Source organism: Tachysurus fulvidraco, chromosome 10 (assembly GCF_022655615.1).
Source record: "Tachysurus fulvidraco isolate hzauxx_2018 chromosome 10, HZAU_PFXX_2.0, whole genome shotgun sequence".
NCBI classification, from domain to species: Eukaryota; Metazoa; Chordata; class Actinopteri; order Siluriformes; family Bagridae; genus Tachysurus; species Tachysurus fulvidraco.
In genome coordinates this window covers 19224227-19238734 of record NC_062527.1, presented here as the reverse complement: position 1 = coordinate 19238734, position 14508 = coordinate 19224227, and the positions used below count along the sequence as shown (strand labels likewise).

At 36.4% G+C, this 14508-nt stretch overlaps 2 protein-coding genes across 3 annotated transcripts in view; both read left to right on the top strand.

The window, feature by feature from the left end:
- The window catches only part of LOC125145800 (ectonucleotide pyrophosphatase/phosphodiesterase family member 3-like), a 27122-nt gene extending 25891 nt beyond the window's left edge, over positions 1-1231 (top strand). The window contains exon 12 of the mRNA XM_047820194.1: positions 1-1231. This exon is cut by the window's left edge and continues 828 nt beyond it. The gene's annotated coding sequence lies outside the window, so the exon portion shown is untranslated.
- Position 1232: 1 nt separating this feature from the next.
- LOC113658019 lies at positions 1233-10726 on the top strand. Of its 2 annotated transcripts, none has more exons than XM_047820193.1 (4): positions 1233-5025; positions 5840-6224; positions 9125-9235; positions 9799-10726. In XM_047820193.1, the coding sequence occupies exons 1-4, from the start codon at positions 5011-5013 to the stop codon at positions 10164-10166; spliced, it is 879 nt and encodes a 292-aa protein (XP_047676149.1). In that variant the 5' UTR covers positions 1233-5010; the 3' UTR covers positions 10167-10726. The 2 variants fall into 2 exon arrangements, with proteins under 2 accessions (XP_047676149.1, XP_027025988.2); XM_027170187.2 differs by lacking the exon at positions 1233-5025 and adding an exon at positions 5328-5508.
- Positions 10727-14508: the final 3782 nt, after the last annotated feature.

The window sequence follows — 14508 nt, the reverse complement described above, 5'->3', positions numbered from 1 at the left end:
AAAATGCTTGGGAATGTCAGAAAGGGAAAATCAGTAAATAGTGTGTGTTGAAATGAATGAAAGAAATATTGAAATGAAAGAAATTAATGTTTATTTAATGACTTGTCCTTTAACTGGTCAATGAGAAACATTTCAAATTCAAACAGCACTTTTTAAAAATTACATTATGTAATATTTTGCAACCTTTCAGACAAACTCTAAATGAAGACTTACTGTACTTCAGAATATCTGCAAAACTCCAAAAGATCTGGAAAAAATTCCCACATGATTTTCTCATACAGCTGCAAAAATGTTCCTCAGACTATTAATGACTTATTCACGGACTATACAAAAGGTTATTGTGCCTGCAGAATTGCCTGCACATGCAACTGCAATTATCCTATTAGTTGCACACAAATAAGAGGTCTTACTCGGAATTTTCTAATTTTCTATTTCTGTACTAAATAACAGGATTTGTTTATTTATTTATTTTTATTTATTTCATTGCAGATTATTGTTAATAGTTTTGTGATAATCGTTTGACAAATGTTAGGTCTTAGAAATTTATGTGGATCAGGAAACGTTCTATGCATGTTGTACATTATTATGCAATTTTCAAACAATTGTCAAACGATTATCACAAAACTACTCTGCAAAAGTCTTTCTCAGCCTTTTTTTTTTAGAGAGAAAGCAGATATGCAGATTTAATGTATTATAAGTGAGAACACACCAACCACAAATTTCAGTAAACAAAACAAGGATTAGCAAAGCAAAGCTTCAACATTAATATGACATTAAATAGGCTGCAATGATAACACATAAGATGTGTTCACATGCTTATGTTCATTCATTGTGAATGTTGATTGTGTCATTTGTATGTTCGTTCATTCATTCATTCATCACAACATCGCTTTGTTTACCGAAATTTGTGTTTGGTGTGTTCCAAACTTTTGCAGAGCGTTAATTATGGTCTATAGGTCTATAGATCTATGATACTTCAAAAAGGAATCAAAAGTATACATTAATAATTAAAGCTACTGAAAATAGGATCAAAAAGATCATGGAATTTGGAAACCAAACAGCACAAGGTTCTTTTTTTCAGCACGTCAAACTGACAAAAAAGTGAAGTAAAGTGACATACGGCTAAGTACGGTGACCCAGACTCAGAACTTGTTCTCTGCATTTAACCCATCCAAAGTGCACACACACAGCAATGAACACACACACCCGGAGCAGTGGGCAGCCATTTACGCTGTGGCGCCCGGGGAGCAGTTGGGGGGGTTCGGTGCCTTGCTCACGGGCACCTCAGTTGTGGTCGGCCCGAGACTCCAACCCACAACCTTCAAGTTACAAGTCAGACTCTCTAACCATTAGGCCATTTGTAGGTTTTTAACTTTCTGGTTACACAGAACACAAGGAACACAAGTGCTGTGGAAACATCTGGTCTTCTTTGTGTGTTTTTGTTTCAGAAAGCAGTTTTGTGTGTTTCTCTCCTAAAGTAACAGAGTTTCGAAATGATTTATTAACAGATATGTTACTGTACACAGTAACTTCATTGACGTCTTTGATTCTCAGGACAGAACAAAACAGGCTTATGAAATGGAAAGGCTGTGCAAATTTAATTTAAACATGAGCACTATTTTCAATAAATACATTAGTGGGACTTGCTAAAACCAAATGAATCACCAACTGGGCTTTTTTATTTATTAAAATATCCCAAAATCACCCCACAAAAACCTGACAGACTTTATAACTTCCTCTAAAAACATCATATTTTAAAATGACAGCTCTGAATTTCTACATATTTACTTTGAATCTTGGTTTTATCCTTACTGTACTGTATGTAGTGGTTTCGAGTAAAGGATAAGCTTCACAGAAATCCGGATGTATTTTAATGTAGCCCAAGATGAGATTCATAATTATACCACACTCTTAAATATAAAGCTACCAGGAACAACCTAAAAGGTTTTTTTTCAGTAATTGAATAGGATAACCTTTTTATTTATTTATTTATTTATTTATTTAGTTAGTTAGTTAGTTAGTTAGTTAGTTAGTTAGTTAGTTAGTTAGTTATTTTGGTTCCTGAAAGGAATGGCAAAAAGTTCTAAGTTTTAACATCTGTGGAGAGTTTTTAACAAAAAAAAAAAAAAAAAAAAAAAAAAGATTGTGTTAAGGCTTTAAAAATCTATTTAATCTATTCTATTCATGGTGCATAAAGCTTAGGGGGGGGGGTCTTTTAAGGTTCTTACCAATAATGTAAAGTATTGGCATCAGTGCCAATGTTCCTGACATCTTTACAGTGATTTTAAGAGTAAAAGAGTGTATAGATAGATGTATAGATAAATGTACCCAATATATAAACAGATGCAGATTGTGTATAAAATGTCCTTCAGGTTGTAATGAAATGCCATTAAATACTAAAAAGGTCAAAGCCTCTGCACAAGAGAGATGTATTATACTGTCTTACAAATGACCTTCTGTATCATTCACTGTTGTACAGGGGTAGGATAACCAGCAATTCGGACGTCACTCTCTTCTCAGCAAACCCCTCCAGAGTAACCAGAACTTTTTGTTTATTCAGCTGGTTATGATCACACGCTGCCCCCGCACACCACAGACTCTATTCTTGAATAACCTTCTGTTCAATGGAAACGTTCTAATGACATTATCAGTTCTTTATAGTACCAGACATTCTGACAAAGTACTATTTTAAAGCCTGCATGGCATCAAAAGACATGGAGTCATCCTGAATGACGTGTTCATGCCTATACATAGAGCCTGATGTATTTAACAAAGGTAAGTAAAAATGTAGATAGAGTCTGAGATTATTTTCAGTAAAACCATGTAATATCATTAATGGCTTCTGCTTGTGTGTTGACGTTGGAGAAAAAAATCCCATAGAGCTACTTTATTTTGTATTGATCGCATCGGTCATGAGAGTTGATATATTTCCGTCCATCATGAATAATAGATATTTTACTTCGTATTGTTCATCCTTCAGAACTTCTTTCTCTGGCAGTAATGATGCAGACTGTAAGAGACAGTATTACCTAATTAGTATACCTAATTACTGATAGATTTCAGCTGTTGTCTTGGCTTTTCATGGCATTTTCCACATCCCTTCTTTTTGTGTTGAATACTTTATCCCAGTGTAATTCCATTTTATTACACATAACTTAAATTCTGAACTTATTTGTTTTGTTTTCTTTGTATACTTGGGTTGCTACCGACATCTGGTGAAAGTTGTATGTCGACAGCACCTTCAGAAACAGAAAAATGGTGACGTGTTCAATACTTAGTTCTAAAATGTTCTTGTATTATTCCTGCTATTCCTGTTATTGTCATTAATGTAAAAGTAGGACATGAGAATGACAATGAGCAGAACTTTGACATGAATACATTCATGCGGCCATGTACAGAGTCATGTTCGAGTTTTCCATTATAGGAAAGAGGAAGGAACTGGCAGGTGATAAGACTGGTGTCATAAATTTAATAGCCGAAAGTTGTTTATGTCTGTCTTATGCTAGGATTGACCAGAGATGAGGTAAGTTTAATATTCTAGTGAAGGAATATTAGCATTATTCATGTAGTTAGCATTTTAGTAGTGTGTTTCAACAGCATCAGCTAACCTCATACTAAAAGAAAAAAAAGTTGACCCTTTATACATCTTCTTGTTTTTGAACCTGATTCCAAACAGATGTAATATTTTAATTATTTACGACTGATCGTTTCTGCCTAGAATGTTTATGTATTTTGATCTTTTTCTCCTTGATCAAGAACCTGGTCACTTATTCGTCACATCCTTAATTTCTTGAATAAATCATAAAAGAAATTGCAAATCATGATATTTTTTTACACGTGATACATGACATATACTGTATTTCACAGTCATAAGTGAAATATCTACTACTATGAATTTTAAAACTATCCCCTTGTACTAAAACTATCCCCAGTATGTGACATTTTGAACAATTCCAGGGTGTTATCATGTTTACTTTGCTTTGTGTCTTTTAGGCTTTTCCCGGGGACATGATTTATATTTTCATTTCTCTCGAGTTGAATGTCTTTTTTCTTTAACAGAACAAATGTGTTATTGTAATATTTGGTGAAAGCAGTTGTAATGACAGCTCAGTAATCTGAGAAGGTTTCGAGTGGCCTTTGTGTTGTACATGTACATCGGCTTATGTAGGGTGTTGTAGCCTTGTGGTTAAGGCGCTGCACTACTAATCGGGAAGGTAGTGAGTTTGATTCCCATGTCCGCAAATCTGCCACTGCTGAGCCCCTCAACAAGGACCTTAACCCTCAATTACTTAGCTGTATAAAATGTAAGACACTCTGGATAAATGTGTCTTCTAAGATGCTGGAAATACTTATATGGTATATTTAGAAGTATTGAACATATTAGCTAATAGAATCCAAATTTTATCAGTCCCATTCCTGGTTTATATAAATACACCACCATGTACTGGGCAGTGGTGAGTCAGTGGTTAAGGCTCTGGGTCACTGAACAGAAAGCCATTGAGCCCTTGAGCCGACCGGTCCATGAGTGCTGTATCATATCTAATCCAGACTGGATCTAAGGCTATGTCAAGAGAAGACTTTTGTTCTGGTGTAATGTTTAAGACAAATAAAGGTTTTCTGTTCAAAAATAATATACATCGGCTGTATAATATACACCAGTCCATGTGGACATAAATTAAATAAAGGATAATTTTTTTCTTATTATGGATGCTACCCTGTTCTGAAACAAACAAACAAACAAACAAAAACAAAAAATACTAGGAATAGATGTTTCTCTAACGGAATTCAGGAAAAGTGTGTGTGTGTGTGTGTGTGTGTGTGTGTGTGTGTGTGTGTGTGTGTGTGTGTGTGTGTGTGTGTGTGTGTGTGTGTGTGCGTTAAGTATTATTTAATCTCACGTTTTCCTGGAAAGGTCCGTGGTGACGCATTCAGAGCGTATTATAAAGAGGCAGGAGATCCTCCGCCTTGACAACAGCTTTGGGGAGAGACACGCGCACACTGCACGCTACTATGGAAACCGTAGAGGTAAGTGACGTCTCTTCACGTAGCGTACGTAGCGCTCGTGCTTGACTGTCTGCGTGCTCTGAGGCACGGCGACAGAGCCGTGAGAGGGATGACAGAGAGAGAGGGATGGAGAGAGAGAGAGAGAGAGAGAGAGAGAGAGAGAGAGAGAGAGAGAGAGAGAGAGGGAGAGAGAGGGACGGTGAGAGAGATACAGAGAGAGAGACAGAGTGAGAGAGAGGGAGATTAAGAGAGAGAGAGAGAGAGAGAGAGAGAGAGAGAGAGAGAGAGAGAGAGAGGGGGGGGGGGGGACCGAGAGGGAGAGAGAGGGACGGTGAGAGAGAGAGAGAGAGAGAGAGAGAGAGAGAGAGAGAGAGACACCTTGGTATAATGTGAGGGATGTTGTCTTACTTTTTCACCTTTACCTGAAGAGGTATTCAGACTTTAAGAACATTTTAAAGCTCCTGCTTTCACACCTGAACATGCTGCCACATCACTGACAAGGCTGTGAGTTTGTGCTGCTTTGGGTCTTTGTTATTCTTTCATTATTCTTCAGTGACTTATAAAGTCTTACTCTGACAACTAGAAATGGTTCAGGACATCAGTTTCATCACATATGTAGCTGAGGGAAAAACAATAAAACAAACAAAAAAAAAAAACACAATAATACCTTTTGGTTACTGAGGATAATATTTTTGTTAGGATTATTACAGTAATCATTATAGCAGTGAAAGATCCTTATATTATTGTGTGTGTGTGTGTGTGTGTGTGTGTGTGTGTGTGTGTGTGTGTGTGTGTGTGTGTGTGTGTGTGTGTGTGTGTGTGTGTGTTTCTGCAGATTATCCTCACAATGTTGGTGATATACAGCAGCACATTGTCATTTGTGCTCTCTCAAAACGAGACCACGTATTTGCGAGAGATTTCCCCTGGAAAGACAGTTTTGTGTAAACGCTGCCCTCCAGGATACCGTCTACAGGAGCACTGCACGGAGAAGACGCAAACCGTGTGCAAGCCGTGTACTGTAGGATATTACACAGAGGTCTGGAACTACATCTATGAGTGTCTACCTTGCTCACGGTGCCGGTCAAGTCAGTTCGAGGTACAGAAGTGCACGAGTACGACTAACCGCAAGTGTGGGTGCAAGGAAGGCTTTTATCTCTACACCTCGGACATCTGCCGGCAACATACTGTGTGTCCAACAGGACACGCTGTCATACAAAAAGGTAATAGTGTTCAAAAGCTAATTAGAATATTTTCTATTTTCTGAAATTTACCAGTGTTGAATTATCACTTAGAGCAGTGTTTCTCAAACTTTTTCAGCCCAAGGACCACTTTATCTTCCAATTTTTTTCTGAGGACCACCTACAGTATCCCACTCTAACACGCCCCCAAAAACCAACAAAATAGGAAGGATAAGCTAAATTTAAGTTTAATATGCAACTGTTTCAAGTCAAAAACTAATTATTCAAACACAAATGCAATGATATGATCAGAATATCATATCAATATATTTAATTTGAAAAAGTAAATGTGAAATGAGTTGCAGCTTAATATGAACAACAAACTGCACATGTGGGAAAAAAATGCAATTAAACATACTGTAACAGCCTAGGTCCCACTTAATGCCATTCCAAAGAGCCATTAGTTTAAAACTGAGGTGGTGGGTATAGGAAGTCTATGGTTGTAACTATGGTAACAATAAAATGCTGAAAAGAATGTTCCCCTTAATGTCCAATATCACTGAAATTACTGGGATTTTACACATGAAACAAAAACTAGTACATTACAAAACTAATAGATCTGTGGATTTTAGATTTTGAGATTTCCATCTAAAACTTAACGTGAATATCAATGAGACGGGTGGTGCTGTTTATCACACATCAGTTTCTGAATGTCTGGCTCCAAAGAGGAGAGTTTCAGTCTCATACTAGGCTCCACGTTTAGTCTGTTGCGCTGTTTTGTTTTCAAACCAACCAGTGTGGAAAACCCAACAGGGCCATAACTTCTGCAGCAGGCTTAACTAGAGTCTCTCCAATTGAATGGGGTTTGTATGATGCCTCAGTAGCCTTTGCATTTTCACCGGGCATAAAAAACTGTGGGGTGTTTTTACCCATGTGTCGCTCAAGCTCATCACGTTTTCTCTCAAAAAATGACACTGGTTTATCTGTACAATCTTTGTGCTTAGACTCAAAGTGACGCGTGAGTTTCGATGGTTTCATTGCTTCATTAGCCAATATTTCATAACACAGAACACAGTGAGGTCTAGGATCCTCAAGATCCCCAGTCCAGAAAAATCCAACCTTCATGTACTCATTGTGATATTTTTGCTTAACTTTCTCACATGGTTTTCCACGGTGCGCTAGCTCCATGGTAGCGGGAGTGTTGTGGCCAGTGGCTGTGACTCGGTATCTTCGGTTCCGGCTTCGGTGGGCCTTTGTGGTGCTGTAGTTTTGCTGCATTCAGTGGACGCTTGATCTTTTCTTTTGACTTCTCTTTGGTTTAACCACCGATCCATTTTTACGTTATTAAAACAGACTGGCAAGAACTGTTTCTCAAGTACATTAAAAATCTACTTAAATAAGTGACGATTTTATAAACACTTGCCTAGTTTAGGTCATCTTTTCGCGGACCACACTTTAAGAATGACTGACTTAGAGTATCTAATGATCCTGTTACTCTTGTTAAACATTTACACTCATTACAAACAGGACACATCTGTATTCTTTTCTTTCTCACATAGTTGGCATCTTCTAAAGCAGTGATTCCCAACCCCCAGTCCCCGGTCCGGTGCCGGTCCGTGGACAAGTTAGTACCGGGCCTTGAAATATTCCAAGAATTCTTTTTTATAATAAGAATAATTGTCTTTTTTTAAGTGCTATGACATGTCATGTTATTTAATCCAAAACATAAACAATAAATAAATTAAAATGTGTTTCTTTGAGCGCCTTGAGATTGCTTAGCAACGTGTCGTATCTGAACAGACTGCAAAAAAAGCGCGGAGCACCTGAAGTGACCGAAGTATGTGGAGAGATGAGCGGGCGTCAGCCAACTTCAATGGCTAATTTCATTGCGGGCAGTTCTGGTAAAAGGAAAGTAGATGACCAACTCAAAAATAGCGAGAGAGAAAAAAAGTCAAGCTTCAATCGTAAATACGATACCTCATACATTAGGTATGGATTTACGACAACAAGCGATTCCGTGGCGCCAAATCCTTTGTGTGTTATTTGTGGTGAAAAACTGCAATGAAGCCGTCAAAACGTCAGCGGCACTTAACAACCAAACACCCAACTCCCAAAGACTAAACGGAGGAGTTTTTCGTAAAGGTTAAAGCTTAATCCCTAATTTTATACTTTTAAAACTGGCTGAAATCACTGTGTGTTTGCTATTATATCCTAAAACTGTCTGACAGTTGAAACTGGCTCTTATTTTCATACAATTATCCTTTGTTGTCACCTGGTGGTGAGTGAAAACACTAAGTTGCTGTTGAAGCGATTGTCTTTAGTGGTTCTGGAGAGATTTGACAGGTGAAATGGACTGGCATTTTCATACAATTTGCCATCACTGCCACCTGCTAGTGAGTGAGTGCTGCGTAAGTTGCGTTTGAAGTAGACCTAATTGTATGGGAGAAAGCATTTTGTGAACCGGTCTGAAAGTTTAAAAAGATTGGTATATTCCTACAAGTTTGTTGCCACCATGTTCATTATATGCAATTAAATGATAGGCTGTTACTGTTTTACACAGTGATATGTTACAAACGATGCATCTTGAAATTGAGGCATTAAAATTGGCAACCGGTCCCTGGCACAAAAAAGGTTGGGAACCCTTGTTCTAAAGCACACACACACACACACACACACACACACACACACACACACACACACACACACACACACACACACACACACACACATCTTTTTGTACGTTTTCTATTTCTGTTTCTACTTTAGTTATTGCAAGCACATACACAGGCTGCAGCTCATTGTGAGAAAAAATAATCATAAATCTTGAAAGAAAGAAAGAAAGAAAGAAAGAAAGAAAGAAAGAAAGAAAGAAAGAAAGAAAGAAAGAAAGAAAGACATTGTACAATTTTTAAGATTTATTTTCTTTTTTTATTATTCCACAGGCACTCCATTCAAAGATACAGTGTGTGAGCTTTGCAATTCAGATGAGAGGCTTCTGCATCGTGGCATTAATCAAAACGTGTGTGTTAGCTGCAGCAGTATCGCAAACGAAGGTAAGCTTTATGCAAGTCCTAAAATTAGAATCAGTTTGGGAGCGGTACAAAGTAACCTGAGCAACAATAGTAAACACACAACCATGTGCTTATTGTGGACACATGAGTGGGAGTTAAGGTGAAGGGAAGAGAAGATTAAAGGTTTTTGGTTTTTGCTTAGAGTTCATAGCTGGAATGAACGTCATAGATACACAGGTGGTGAACGTCTCCTCCCAGAAACCTCCAATGATTAGACAGCATAATGAGAAGAGATCAGAATGAGTGCATGAATCTAATCAACTTTCGATCACTCGGATTCGAGAATTTTAATAACGCCGAGGTATAACAAGTCAATTCATGTAACTCAAGTTCATGCAAATCTTTATAACATTGCCTAGAAGAGTTTGGCTACCATTAAACCATTTCCACTAGGCTTTGGCATCCTAATAAATTATTAGCTCAGAAATGGCCCTGTTAAATTATTCATTCTTGTGCACCGATCTCCCTTTAATAATAAATTATGCAAGGCAACTGGATGCAAATGCTATGTATAGCTGATGTTTTTGTCCTATTTCTCTTGTCAGGTTGGGTTAAATTCATCATCCAGCCCTTTATAGAAATCTTCAAGAATCACAGTACAAGAAAGTTACAGCGCTTCATTGGAAACTTAACAAATTCATTGGACGAATGTTCATCCAATAAGGATTCCTGTTTCCAGAAGCTGGAGCAGTGGTTTAGTAAATCTACAGAGGAGGAGGTCACCAACCTTCCCAAAATGATGCAGCAGTTCAATATAAAGAGTCTTAACCTGTCCACTAAAATCGAGAAGAGACTTAAGACGATCCTAGATGAAGTCAATATGTGCAGAAACAAGTTCCTCTGTTCTGTTTTTTTTAAGTTCACATTTTATTTCATTGCTCTTATATTTATGATTAAATTTGTCAAAACTTGAAGTGAAACCCACTGCAAGATTAATGCATGAGATGTTAACAGTCTTATAAAAGAAAAATCAGAAATAGAAAAATGACTCTGAAAATGTTTTTTAATGTGCTTTTTATTCTGTGTTTTAGGACTTTGTTTAATATTTATGTCTTTTTTTTTTTTTTTTGGTTTGGTTGTAAAATGTCTGTACATTAAAAACATTTTTAGGTGCCCTTAAGGTAGTGCCTCACTTTTTTCATTATGTTGTACATATAAAGCAAGTAAATAGCTAATATGATTAGTGCTTTGTACTGTATCACTAATATATTATTTTTTTTCAACAATACCATGAATAATACATTGCCAGACTGCCTCATGCAACATTATTACCTCGTCGTGTTTTTTTTTTCTTTTTTGTATTTTTTTTAAGTTGTTTTTGACTTCAAAAATGAAACATTTTCTATGTCCACTATGGTGTCATGAAATCTGCAAAGAAATAAAATGCATATATACAAAACTAGCTACTAGGAAGAAGCGTTATTGTTAGCAGCTATTGACTGAAATTCAGTCTGATCCATGTCTTATGGCTAATAATAAAAAAAATAAAATGTTTAACGGAAAATCCTGAGGCACAGAGTAATTAATCAATTGAGAAAATAATAAAATTTAAATAAATTCATTTGAATTTGTCGTATAAGGAAATATAGTTAAGCTAGACATAGTAAACATATAAAAGGACCAGAGGTGGGAAGTAACGGAGTAAAAATACTTTGTTACTGTACTTAAGTAAATTTTTCTGGTATCAGTACTTTACTCCACTATTTATTTTTCGGACAACATTTTACTTTTACTCATTACATTTTTACACAAACGTACTTTTTACTTCTTACATTTTCAAAACGGACTCATTACTTTTAGTATTATTCCTTCTCATTGAGCGCTGTTTCCAGCCTATCATCCTATCATTGTGCGGCTTTTTCCCCATGTGACTGGTGTACTGTATTATTTACTGGCTATCAGACATAGACTAAGGATAGCGGAGCTAACAATGAGCAGCGCCTACAAAAGGAATGGCTAATGTTAATTCAGAGGGAGTCACCGATGTTAAAATAACTAACAACGAGGACATTCCTGAACACACATGGCCATATATGAGGGAGATGTTTGAAATAAAAGGGAAAAAAAGGATTCCTGGCGAATGCGTTGCGAATTGTGTCACCCAGGGGCGGTTCTAGCCCTTTTTTAGGTTGGCTTCAGCCCCTTGTCTGTAATCTCAGCCACCCTAAAACTATAAGTGTAATTTTTACTTTCATAAATAAACAATAAAAATTACGTTAAAATGCAGGACATGGGGAAAAAAATATTTATCAGTTTGATAAAAAAAAAGCGATTTTTTTTTTTACTTTGCTTTTACACGCGTGTTGTAGTCTTTCAAAAGTGCGTCTTCAGCTGTCTGCTTTATTAGAACGGAAAAGCACAGGTACGCGCAGCGTGCACGCGCAGTCAGAGCTGGAGGCGTTTATCTATAACGTTAATCAACCGAAAGCAGTGAAATTTCACTATACTTATTACCAGAGTTCTCATATAATATATAATATAGAACTCTTCTTGTTTTAAATTCTCACTGAGGGCGAAACCCCCCTAAAGATGAAATCTTAGAACCGCCCCTGGTGTCAACCCAAAAAACACGAAGTGCTTAATTTAATTAACATTAATTTTACCCTTGGTTATTTGCTATATTTTTATTGGGTTTTTAACTCCTTACAACAGATAATTAGTCCTAACAGACAAACTATAAAATCCAACTGGCTTCAGGTGTCTAATTTGACCAAAATGCATTGCCAAGTAGTAGAAGAAGCAGCAGCAGTAGAGTATTCTCAATTGTGATCTGTGGCTCAGTAGAGGTATTGTTGTTCCAGCAAGAATACCACATTTGAACTGAGAATAGTCTGGCTATAGGGTACAAGTTAAACCTGGTTCAACTTTTGATTAAAGATAAACATCACTTGTCATCCTTGTAAGTCTGGTCACTACTTAAGTCTTCTTATTTGTTTATTTTGTTCCTAATCTAAGAAATGTGTGAAACATGTTTTTGATGTTTACAGATTGCTCCTATCACACTCGCCTAGAGACTTTCCCCATCAGGAGTGTTGTAAGAGAAAGAGTGAGAAAGGTTAGACAGTCATACAAGAAAAGCATAGTGTAGACAATATGCCGAGTGTAATATAATATTTAATTGTTAGATAGATCATTTTTGTGTTTTTATTACAGATTAGGAAGGAGCTTGTACTGAAAAATTCATTATCAGATACTGTAAATATTAACAATGACCCTTTGTATCAATGAAACTCAGTGCCTTTTTCTTTTATTCTTTTATTTTCTTGACAGGGCAAAGCAGAAATGTTGGTTGACTGGGAGCCCTGTCCAGTATGGTATGTATTCTTCTGTTTTTCGGCTTTATCAATTATTGCATGCATTATTAATTTACTTGTTAATATTTATTTATTTATTTGTTTGTTTGTTTGTTTTTGGCTACAATGATTTGTTATTAATCTGTTCTCTTTCGTGGTAGTTCACAGATGGAAAATTAAACTGTTATACTTATAAAAACATGTTCTGTAATGATATGTGCTTTACACTTGTTAAAAGGTTTATGTTTATTTGAAACACCCAACTACAAACAAAGTTCAAAACAAATTTCCTTCTTTTTTTTAGTGGCAAGGAGTGGGCCCATTCCTGGCAGCCAAAGGATTCTCTCCAAATGACTAAAAATAAATAAAATGTACAATTGTAATCCATTTTGGTTTCTGCTTATTTATTAAATTTTTTCTGTGCTGCATTTGAAGTTGTATCACATCTTTCTGTAGTGGTGAAAAGATAAATCTGACAAGATAAAATGTGACAAATGGGGTGTAACCACAAGCAGGCTTAAATAGAAATATACTTAATCCAACTCAATTTCCTTTTCAGATGTCACTCAGAAACATGTTTTTATGTGTCATGATTATAAATTACACTGGTATTTTATTACAGTTTACATAATTAATAATAATTTGTTACATTTATATGGTACTTTTCTGTGTACTGGAAGTGCTTTACATGTAAGGGGAATCTCCTCAACCACTACCAATATGCACCATCCACCTGGATGATGCGACGACAGCCATATTGTGCCAGTATGCCCACCACACACCAGCTTATTGGTGGAGAGGAGATTGAGTGATGAAGCTAGTCAGTCATAACTTGATTTCGTGTTCTGTTGTCCGTGCTTTTCAAGTGAACTTAACCTTACAGTCCACTGTTAAGAAAGGCTTGTTTGAGAATTATGAAGCTAGAATATGGTTCAACAATAAGTGACCATCTTCATACTATTACATTCTCTCTCCCACACTCTCACTGTGTTCCACTACAAACTTGTCAGCTGACTGTTGGCACTTTACTTCTTAAACCAATCATATTTTTGTCTCAAGCCTCTTGAACCAAACGTGTCATAGTTGTTAAAGTTTAAAGTTCCTTAGCTGCTGTCAGTTGTCATTTCAGGCAAATTGACGTGACCCTCTTCCACCCCATCCACCTCCAGTCATCATTGCATTCAGCTCCAATGGATCCTTCCACTGAGCTCCACATTCATCTTATCAGCATACAGATTTTCAGCCCTGCATCACCACCATTGTCTGGACTCCATGCCAAAGAATATTGGTTTCAACTTGTGCATCTTGTCAGTAAATTGTTATGATGACTCTTTAATGAATAAATAGTCATTTGGTGTATTTTCATTTGTATTTTTGTCAAAGAACACAAATGAACTACAATAAACACTTGTAAAATATTATAATTTTTGTTTTTACTTTTCCATGCATCATGTTAACTCATAACACAATATGACAGTGATATAGTTGATTAAATAAATAAACAACTTACATTGAGCATATTTAATTGAGAAATTTGTTTTAGGTGGATTACTTTGAAATGACAATTTGGGGTAGCATATAATTTAATTATAAATATACTTTTCTGGATCACCATGGTTATAGCTACTATAAATGAACAATAGTCACTAGTGTTTTTCACTAGTTAAAAGACAACTACTGATTTTTAACCCTAAACTGGACAAACTTCAAGTGTGGACGCTGATTTGAATGCTAGGTAACAAGTTCATTGGCACGTCTGTACTGGGAATTGTAGTTTTTAAATACAGTGATATATTCCCCATATTTAGAAGTTGACAGTATTAAACTGTGGATCCTCTTAAGGGCTTGGGGGGGGGGGGGGGTTGGTGTTATCAGATTTAAAAATATAATTCTTAAATGGGTGAAAATTGCTTGTGAGCTATTTTTTACAGCACCCCCAGTTAGCGCCCAATAGTGACCATA

Excerpts from the sequence above, each read along its gene's own strand:
- LOC113658019 (XM_047820193.1), top strand. Across the intron at positions 6,225-9,124 it reads ACACGCTGTCATACAAAAAG|GCACTCCATTCAAAGATACA; the intron begins GTAATAGTGTTC and ends ATTATTCCACAG. Across the intron at positions 9,236-9,798 it reads CAGCAGTATCGCAAACGAAG|GTTGGGTTAAATTCATCATC; the intron begins GTAAGCTTTATG and ends TTCTCTTGTCAG.